Here is an 11,477-nt window from a genome sequence, read left to right as displayed (position 1 = left end):
TAGTTGAAAACCTGGCTGCTGTATGTGCTAAACTAATGGAAACATTTAAGGACCCACTTGATAGGGTTTTCCCTCATAATAAAACAATCTCATTCATAATCTTAATTTGTGTTTCAATGCATTGGCTATTATTGCTACCAACATTTAGTTTAACTAGAATGTTTACATTTCTGTTCTCAGGATCTCAGGACTCAGAAACACAAAGTCTAGGGATCAGAGGGTGGACTATATACAGCAGTGACGTAATTGAAGAATAAAAAAAAATGGATCTGGCACTTTTCCATAATACCATTTATTTCCAAGCTAGGAATATTAAGGCACATCAAACAGCACTTCACATTGAATCTGAGAAACTATGTTTGCGTTTGGGGCAACAAGAAGATGCGAGAGATTAAGCAAGATCATTACTAAATTTGCTGGTATGACAACTGCAAACCAAATAAAACAAAGGCAATTTCTTCCTGCATATTACTCTACTGAGTGGAATTCTGGAGGTACGATCTATTATAATTGTTATTGAACTCTATGAGATAATACACAGAAAGTATGTCATTAACTATGAAAAGCATATGTCTTACAAAAAAATACATGTTAAGAAACATTCTATTTCTGTGAAGGATACAATTGCCTTGATTATATTAGAAAAAAACTGCAATTTGCTGTATTATTTACATGTTTGTAATGACTTTACATTTCTTATTAGTATACCTGAACTAAAAAAAACATGGCTGATAAAAGGAACTGATTAATACTGTATATGACCTTCCAATTTAAAGAATAAGTGTTTCCTTTGATACAACTTGTTTACAGAATGCTGTAATTATTTGCTGAAAGTCTTGTATACTGGTTTGGTAGTAAAATAAAAAAAAATAGACATTGTATAAAGGATGAATTATTAGCATGCATGTTAATATAAATGTGTATGTTATGAAGTATCTGGAATATGTTATTAAAGTTATTTTAGACTATATTCCAAGTGACACTGTAACCACAACTGCAATTCATTCAGAGATCATCTTAAAATATGGTAATTAGAAATTTGGAAACAAGTATCCCGAAAGCTTCATAAACCATAAAGACAAAAAGGTTAATAATTGCTGTAGTTCAATGATCATGTTATATACATAAGTACAATTCCTTTTCTACTATTACTGCTTACTGCAGGGTCTGTAAGACAATATAATGTGGGGAGAAATGCCAGGGGCAGCCTGGGGAAATATGGATATTTTTGTAAATATATTTTAAAGTATATCTTAGGTATGGTGCTCCAAATTTACTACTGTACTAAACATCATCTACTGTACTAAACATCATGGGTTAATGTTCCATTACGGCAAAAAAGAAAACATGTTTTGTAGATCATTGCTTATCTGTCTGTGTACTGGTTTTGGTATATTTATATTCCTAGATGACATAAAGAGTGAAATTTCAAGCTACAGACCAAATGGTTTTGATAAGAAGATACTGAGATGGACAGGACGCTATAGATCAGGAGAGGACATACCACCAACAATTCCGTAAGCATTAAAAAAAAATTACTTTACCAATAGATATTGCAATTGATAAGAATTGATGTAAGATACAGTATGATGTATTTCTTCACATTTATTAATATAGTTAGTTCCTGTAAGATTAACATAAATTACAGAATATAAGAGTTATAGAAAAAGAATTGAAACAGAAATTGTGCCGATTATATAATGTGAGCAATATTTTCATTGAAGATTAAGCAAATGAGACAATAAACAACATATTTGCTAACAAGACAAGTCCACCCCATATGTTATCTACATCAGTGTAACCTTGGTAGCATTATGGGAAGAAGTTAAAATGTTAAGCTTTTTTTTTTGAGTTATATACTGATCCATGGAGATTTTTATAAGAGTTTTCACTGTCTGCAATGCCGGAGCAGGAGCAGTCGCGATCTGAAGATGGTGAATGTTCCCGCAGTCAAGCTCCAAAAGTATAATGTTTTCGGAGCTTGATGAATTCTGTCCCCATGCTAATGTATGGGGACAGTGGGACAATCCGCATCTGTGACATCTCCTGCTTTATCTTCTTGGTGAATGGCCCGACAACTTAATTTTTACAATTGCAGGTGAAAATGTGCATGCAAATTAAGTGATGATGAATAGGCCCCTTAGTAAGATAACAATAAAATGAAAACCCAGACAACTGAGTTCCTGCTGAAAAATAGAACTGTATACATATAATATATATATATATATATATATATATATATATATGTAACAGTACAGGAAGAGCACCTGATAGTGTGGTATTTTAAACAATACTAATAATAAACAATTAATTGCTCGTACCCTTCATATGGTTATTAGGTAAGCGTATCTAATATATCTGAATGGATCATCATACATCCTCCGTATACATCAGCAGTCCCCTTACACTCCAATACACCATTCCCACTTGTCTTCAACCTACAAGAGGTAGGAATAATCCAGCTGGTGCGGTGTACTAATTAAAAGCTCTTCCAACCTCATATTATTAGCTCTTGAGGAGGTGGGGATTGATCAGAGTGAAGACAGCCAGATGGTCTTTGTTCAACACTTCAGTCTGGGCCAGGCAATGGAGGCTCTATTGGTAGCAGCAGATGAGGATAGGACCCTGTATGATGTGACCCTCTCATGTTACACTTAGCCAGGTAAGAAACAGAGGATGGACAGTCGTCCTTTCTTTGGGAACAGCAGCAGCAACAGACTGCTGATGTATACGGAGGACGTATGATGATCTGTTTAGATGCCGTTTGTGGGTGGTAACAGGGGCAGGACACTAATAACGGGGGGGGTAGGAGATGCGAACGCAGGCGTGCCAGAGTGTTTCAATGCCGTTTTAGAGGCATGCATAATTAACAGGCAGCGTCATAGTACACGTCACTTGCCTTTTTTTTAGACTGATTGACTGTAAAGCTACCTCAAACACTGCATTCACATCCGATGGTGCTCGATGTACCAATGTTTTAATACACTTCCTGGAGATGACGTGGTGCTGGTGGGAGGCTCTGCCTGTGCAATTGGGCAGGCACATACACAAAGTGGCCGCTCGCTAAGACATGGTGGGCATGCTTATGCCTTGGCGAGCGATCGCTTCCCATGGCATCACTTTGACAATTTGCATACGCATCCAGCGAGCGTACGCAGATAGTGAATGGTACTGAATCAGGCCCTGAGCTGCCACCTGTTGAAAGGAGAACAGTGCGATAAGAAATCTCAATATTTCAGAATTTATGACAGAAAGTTGCAACCACCATAACCTATACGGAGCGCCAAAATTCAATTTCACCTTTCCATATATATATATATATATATATATATATTAATGATACTAACTTTAAACCTCTGAGCAATACTGCCTATACCTTCTAAACCTTTATACGCTCCTGCCTATACCTTCTAAGTTGACGCTATTTGCGTACGCAGTCATACAGTAAAATAAAAACCTTCAGATATTTAAATGTTTTCCAATGCACAAAGTGTAATATTAAACATAAAAACAGTAGGTTACACGCTGTGATCTAAAGACAATTTTGCGCAAAAAAATTATACAGACCCAAGGTACAGTTATACATACGCACGCGCACTGGGACCAGTTACCGGCATCCATAAGAAACCTCCATCAACAGCATCAGCATGAAGACTACAGATTGGAGTCGGTACGCACATTTATACTCTTACAGGGATAAGCAACACAATAGAAGAGTGTGGCATGGTTCCATTGGTTCCCAGTATGCGTGCATCTGTTACAGGATATTTAACAGGTTGATTCAAATGGACACAGATCAGCCTCCAACAGCCTATTGTCTCCTTTTTCCCGCCGCATGCAAATCTAAGCTGTTAATATTACAAAGTACATTTTTAGTGTTTTAACTCTCTACAGTCCATAAGTTGAGAATGCATGTTGCGATCTTCTCACCGATGACACCGGAAAGCTGTTGAGACAGTTGAGTAGATCAGTACAACAGCAAATATGGTTTGCTTATCATGTACTAAACCTTAGTTGCAGAAAACAGTAATTTTTTTACATGCTGGCATTGTGATTGAATTGAATAATAATAACCCTTTTGCGCTACGGAACTGTTGCTTTAAGTGTATGTATGCAAGGGAGAATGACACTAAATAGCGTTGTGCGTCTGGGGGTCTGTGGGGTACTTAGCGAGCAACACTAGGCTGGAAAGGTATCTCTGAGTGTATGGGACTAAGTCGGTATTGGTTGTGTAGGGATCGTTAAAAAGCTGAACGTGCTAATAATTAGCTATTTTGCGTTGTGCACTGTTTAACCGCGGCTATGTGTTAATGTGAATGCAGGGAAAACACCACTAATTTGCTACTTTTTAGTGCTGTTCATATTTAAGTCTGTGGTGATTTTAATGTGTTGGAAAGTCATTTTTATGTATGTCAGACACCGTCGGTATGTGTTTGGGGAAGATAGTTAAAAAGCTGGTCATGCTACTTATTAGCAATTTTGCGTTGTGTTTTGTGTACTATGTGGTTTTGACAAAATGGCGCTGTGTGACCTATTTCTAAGCTGGAGTCTTGTCGCCATTCGCAAGATGGCGTCGCTCCAATCTAATTTTAAAACTGATTCTGTCAGTTTTAAAATTGATCCAGCTTCGACAGTCCACCCTTTGATAGCAACCAACATGCTATCGTACACTAGTCTTACATTTATTTTAGACTTACATTTTGACATATTTTAATGTTATAGTATGGGATGGCACACGGTGGTTCTTAATTCATCAATAACGTGTCTCTAGGAGGGGACATAAAACTACCTTTATACGCACACCGCGGATCCTGGATGATCTTGGGAAAGGTGTGGGAATGCACCTATCCTATAAAGGAAGTCTTGTGGGGGATATAGGGACTTACATTATTTGAGGTGTTTTTAAATAACATTTTAATAATACATTTTGTGCATGTCTAAATATAATACATTATATGATGGTATTTCCTAGTTCAGGGTTGTAATGCATTTCTATATTTACCTCAGTATGCATATTGTCATTACTGACCACCATCATAATTTCTTTCTTCCGGTTTACCTTATTTTTACATCTTCCACACTTCAACACAGTAGGAACAGACCTGACACATATGCCAATTATTATGATGACAACCAGTATGAGGATCAGGAGTTTACCTATGCTTGCGATTATTTCCTGGACCCACTCTCCTAACCTGAGAACCATTTCACTGGGTTCAACCATGAAACCCATTCCTCTACTTTCTCCTCTACTTCAGCCACTGAAGCATTATGGTTCTTCCGAAATTCCCATTTTAGCTGCAGAATTCATCCATCTTCCGGTCTATCACTTCCTTGGGGTCGCTGGTATCATTCGTGACATAAGTGCAACACTTCACTCCAAATTGGGTGGCCCAAGTTACGCAGTACCCCCCAGTGACAGCTGTTAAATAATTTAACACTAGTCTGTGTTGCACCAGCTCTTTCTTGTACACTTGCAATTCCCTACCTGTATACCTGAAGGTGTCATCATACATCTTGGTGATATTATCTATCAATTTAGCAAAATTTTGGATATATCTAAAATTACTGTACCCCGAGCGATCCCGGTGGGATCCAAAGCTACTAAAATTTGAAAGCCAGTTGTCTCACTAATTAACTGAGTGGCTTTATGCACATCACCAGGTATCATATTTCTTTTGCCTCTGTGTTTATACTGCATGTGAAGATATGGTGATGGTGTGTTTTTATGAAAACCAAGCATTTCAACATGTGTGAGGGTCATAACTTCTGGAAGTATTCTTCCCAAATAACATAACAATTATGGTACTAAGATTGGTCAGATACTCCCCTGATTTGGCATAGTACTCCTCCTCTCAACTCCACTTCATTGATATCACTATCAGCTCCCCTCTCCATCCTCTGTCCTCCATCACAGAAACTGGATATCCCCAAACAGATCATCACAGCAGAAACTCTGGAAGAAAGAACTAGGATGACCGCAGCAGACCACTCCATTGCTGGAAGCACTGATCTACACATTTCTTTAGCTCAGGTATCTCACCGCACCTTTTAACCCTCCCGGAACAGGTTCGCAATCGACAGGTTCACGTTATCTGCCTCAACTCTGCCCCGTATCTCCACAGGTTGGTTGACCTTTCTACAGTGAGTGGAATGGACCCAGGTATCTCTCTCGGCCACCTTCAGCAACACCTGATACGGACCTTCCCACCGATCTATGGGACAACCTGAGCATAAGAAATTTTGGATCATAACAAATTCTCCAGATTTGACATTATGACAATTTGCTTCTGGCATATCAGGTGACAACAATTTCAGTTTCTGCTGCTGCTGTTTTAACTGCTTACTCATTGATATAAGATACTTTACAGTTACCTCATTGTTACCTTTCTAATCTTCCTGCAGACTTATAATCAAATGAGGTTGTCTACCAAACAGCATTTCAAAGGGGGACAGATTTAGAGGGGGCCTGGGGGTGATCCTGGTGCTACTATTACTCAGCAACTTACACATGCTTCTGGATGACCACACCTGTGAAATGAGTATCCCTATACTCTTGGGATACCGTATCTGCATACAACCTTTTGTACAATTGAACCCTGTTATTAATAGCTACTGCTCTAGGTAGTGTCTCAGCCCCTGGGTTTGGACAGTTTCTCAAGTACTTGACCTTAGCCTGGCATGGCTGCAATTTTTCCTTAGTAACCTTGTGTCCTGTGTGTGAGAGATGAAGAACAACAGTTTAGTATAATTTAAACAGGGCATAAATGAAACAGGGCACAACAATAAATCATCCTTATATTGTATCAGAACAGATCCATTGGCAGGTTGAAAAGATTGTAAACAGTCATATAAGGCCTGGGAGAAGATACTGGGTTGTCTATGAACCCATGGGACACTCATGTCCATGTGTGGTGTACACCTCCCCCTATGTGAAAACAAAAAGATACTGACAGTCAGGGTGTTAGGATACAGGGAAGAAAGCAGAACAGAGATTGTGTATAAGTTACATCAATTACCATTACCAGTTTTTCCCAAGTACTTCCCGTCAACCTGTCTATCTGTAGACCACAGGTATGACCCAACTCCTAGCATTGGCTCCCACTCTCCAATAAAGCATTAACGGCCACAGTTGGAGCTGGTGCCTGTTGGATATTTGCTGGTCTCTGTGTATATCCTTTATGTTGATATCCAGATGCTCCCTGATTAGAGGATCCTATCCTCTTCACCGTACAGTTCTTACTTACATGTCCTAGCTGGTTGCAATTATAACACTTTCGTGGCTTGGATGAAGGAAAAGATTGTTGTGTAGGTTGAGCAGGAGAGAAAGCTGGTGGGTATGGGTAAGGATATTGAGGGAAAGGATATTGTGGGAGATATGGAGTTTGAGGGTAGTATGGGACATGTGGTTGTGTATGATAAGTGGGGTAGGGCTGTGTTTGCAGTGGTGTGGGATTAGTGAGGACGTGTAACTGTTCAGGTGCAGGTGCAGGTGCGGATGTGGGTGCAGGTGTGTCAGTTGGCTGTGATGTTACCGTCATTCCTTCTAGAGCTTGAATACTTACAACCATTAGTTTCTCGCTCTGGGTATCTCTCTTTTTAGATATGTTTTTGTCATGTTCTATAGCGGATTCTATGAGGGTATCTATTGTGACTCCCCTCCAGCCAGGCTGTGAGGTCTGAACCCGGGTCTTTAGGTTCTCTTTAAGACCATCCATGAGTATAGTGGCAATCATTCCTCTGTGGTGAGTGCTATGTTTAATATCTTCTAACCCAGTGTACTGGGTGATAGCCTGCAGAACCCGGTCACAATAATCTTCTGCAGATTCACTCTCCTTTTGTTTTATGGTGAAAATTTTGTTCCAGTTAACTACTGCTGGAAAATATACACCCAATTGAGTTACAATGCTGGAAATATTTCCTTGATTAATTTTGTCTGTTAAGGGAACATCTCCATCCAATACACAATCCATTATAAATTTTGTCACATTGGTATTGTGTGGTAGACAAGCCCTTAACACTACTCGCCAATCTTTGTTGGTTAGCTCGTGAGAACTACCCAAAATTTCGCAAAAATCTTTGACATTTGGCTAATTCCTTTTTGGGATCGGGGAATTCATTCATTATGGAATTTAGCTCCAATCTTGACCAAGGACAATGCATTACTACTTCCCTTGTGGGCACTGCTCCGTTAGCATCCGCATTCCCATTCCGAACAATTATTGTCTGGATGGTATGCAGACCGGCCACACTGCTACTTTTGACCTTATTACCTGGCTGGGGGTTTAGTCTGTTACTGCTACATATAGGGTTAACAACTTCCTCTACGGGTGCAGTGGATGTTAACACTTCCTGTACTATCACTGATGGAGATGGCGGCACCACTTGTGATTGTCGTGGTGGAGCATCTAAAATGTGTACAGCATGGGAAATGGCACACATAACAATAGACTCATCATCCACATCAAAAACATTTTCCTTATGGTTACTTAAGAGAGGGTACAAATTACTTGTTACATTTTTATGGGTTTTTTCAATAACTGTACCTGCACCCCCATCCACATAAGGTGGTGGTGGTGCACGTAAACCACTGGCAATACCTTCTGCAACACTACCTTGCTGCACATGCACGTTATTTCGCGTCTCGCACGCATTGCAATTTAGCACCGCGGGTGTACTTTCTGGTAATGTGATCGCAACACTAGTTTGCAACGCTTGCACATTTTTAAACCATGCATCCACTTCATGCTGCCACAATTTTAAACATTTGTAATATTTTGCATCCTTATCAAAGCTACCAATTCTAGGAAATGGTCTAACACTTTTCATCATTATCTTAAACCATACGTCACAATACCTTATTGCATAAGCACCATACTTAGTATGCATAATACGACGGGCCGATCCAAGCGGCGCTTCCATTAGCAGCACATCATTGTCTAACATCTCTAAATAAAGATTTAAACTGGTGAAAGACAGTCAAGATACTTTCACTTACCTGTGGACGCCTTGGAAAAAGGGTGTATCCACGAACCCTATGGAAGACCTCTAGATGCCTCCACTCACCTATGAAAGAAAGGCCGCTTCCATGCAGCAATCCCTTTTTGACTACTTTCCAACTGCTAGGGGGCAGCAAAGTACCCTTTGTTTTCCAGTTGATTTCGTCCACCCTCTCACCAGTTCACAATCACAGTTTAGCCAAAACTATGTGGTTCAATTATAGTGCTCAAATAAGCCTAACAGATTATCACACACTGATTACTGAATACTATAATCACACCGGGAGCCGAACCCTAACAAAAATAACAACCCATATACCTGCCTTGTGTAAAGTAAATGGTAAGCTGCTACCGAGTGACTAGGCCAACTCCAGCGCCTAGCACTTAAGGGTCCTACGATACCCTTAACATTTAGGTCCCGTGTTACACCCTAAACAAATACTCACAGTTACACACTTTTTTCCTGTGCAGAAAAATACATGTTAACCCAGTTATTGGCAACAATTGATAAAGTAATCTCAACGGCTTTGTTTCAAAACATGTGGCCGCAAGACCGGAAATAAGTATACGCTATTGTGCGACTAGTCGCATACACAATAATGCGACCACTACACAACCATATGACTGTTACCCTTAACTGCATATGCAAAAATGCGTCTCTGCTGCATATGCAAAAATGCGACCCAGCCATGTACGCAATACTGCGGTACCCCTTTTAGCATGCAATTCTATCAACAAAGGAAAACAAACTTTTTCCTTTCTTGTCCCTGGATTCTAGTCAGCGTACCTTAACTCACACGACAAATGGAGAGCGATCTCTCAGCATCAAGTGGTTGCAGGTAAACTGTGTGTGGCCACTCCACCCTTTGATGAGAGATTGATAACCATATATTTATCTTGTAAATTGGTATCGTGACTTCACTCGATGAGCCCCAACTAACGATACTAACTTTAAACCTCTGAACAATCCTCCCTATACCTTCTAAACCTTTATACGCTCCTGCCTATACCTTCTAAGTTGACGCTATTTGCTTACGCAGTCATACAGTAAAATAAAAACTTTCAGATATTGAAATGTGTTTCCAATGCACAAAGTGTAATATTCAACATAAAAACAGTAGGTTACACGCTGTGATCTAAAGAGTGTGGCATGGTTCCATTGGTTCCCAGTATGCGTCCATCTGTTACAGGATATTTAACAGGTTGATTCAAATGGACACAGATGAGCCTCCGACAGCCTTTTGTCTCCTTTTTCCCACCGCATGCAAATCTAAGCTGTTAATATTACAAAGTACATTTTAGTGTTTTAACTCTCTACAGTCCATAAGTTGAGAATGCATGTTGCGATCTTCTCACCGATGACACCGGAAAGCTGTTGAGACAGTTGAGTAGATCAGTACAACACCAAATATGGTTTGCTTATCATGTACTAAACCTTAGTTGCAGAAAACAGTAATTTCTTTACATTTAAGTCTGTGGTGATTTTAATGTGTTGGAAAGTCATTTTTATGTATGTCAGACACCGTCGGTATGTGTTTGGGGAAGATTGTTAAAAAGCTGGCCATGCTACTTATTAGCAATTTTGCGTTGTGTTTTGTGTACTATGAGGTTTTCACAAAATGGCGCTGTGTGACCTATTTCTAAGATGGAGTCTTGTTGCCATTTGCAAGATGGCATCACTCCGATCTAATTTTAAAACTGATTCTGTCTCAGCCAATTATCCAGCTCTCTTTATACTATCATCTCACATACAGAAGGGCTCACAGCTATGGAACAAGCATTACAAGCAACCCCAACCCACCAAGCCCCACCAAGTTGTTAATAGATTTGGCAGAATTAGTCCTCCGCAATACTCACTTTAAATATAGGCAATACTCACTTTAAATATAAAGAAGAGTACTACCTCCAATGCTCAGGCACGGCAATGGGGTCAACTCTTGCACCCGCCTACACTAACCTATACATGGCCAAGTATGAAAATGAAGAGATACTGCCCAAGTATGGTGAACACATAGTACTACTTATGAGATTCATTGACAACATCTTCCTGTTATGGAGTGGGTCAGAAACTACCTTCATTGGTATGGTCACACATACCAACTTGAACACCCTGTAAAACACCCTGTAAAATTTACATATCACATAGATACAAACAAAGTCGACTTCCTGGATGTATCAATATACCATGTGGGGAACAAACTAGGCACTACCCTCTATCGCAAACCAACAGATAGAAACCTATTTCTAATATCTTCAAGTCACCATCCACCTGCATTGAAAAACAGTTTACCAATCTCCCAGTACCTCAGTGTACTACGCAACAATTAAGATATAAAAAACACGAATATGCAACTTTCGGAGATTACATTAAGACTTCAAGAAAGAGGATACTCCAAGTCCCTCCTGGCAAATGCCTGGATAAAGCTAAGTACAAAATCACCAATCCCACAAACAAGCAAACAAGTGAAGGTCGACTCC

The 11,477-nt window shown here is 39.7% G+C and overlaps 1 protein-coding gene across 1 annotated transcript in view; it reads left to right on the top strand.

The window, feature by feature from the left end:
- The first annotated feature begins 355 nt into the window (after positions 1-355).
- FAM162B (family with sequence similarity 162 member B) overlaps positions 356-11,477 on the top strand; it is a 48,674-nt gene continuing 37,552 nt past the window's right edge. Inside the window, exons 1-2 of the mRNA XM_088480995.1 lie at positions 356-494; positions 1,409-1,517. Coding sequence (XP_088337121.1) covers positions 356-494; positions 1,409-1,517 — 248 coding nt within the window. The remainder of the gene's footprint in view (positions 495-1,408; positions 1,518-11,477) is intronic.

Source organism: Taudactylus pleione, unplaced genomic scaffold, assembly GCF_031769625.1.
Source record: "Taudactylus pleione unplaced genomic scaffold, aTauple2 ptg000259l, whole genome shotgun sequence".
Taxonomy (NCBI): Eukaryota; Metazoa; Chordata; class Amphibia; order Anura; family Myobatrachidae; genus Taudactylus; species Taudactylus pleione.
The sequence above is the reverse complement of the archived record's forward strand: the minus strand, read 5'-3'. Positions and strand labels throughout refer to the sequence as shown.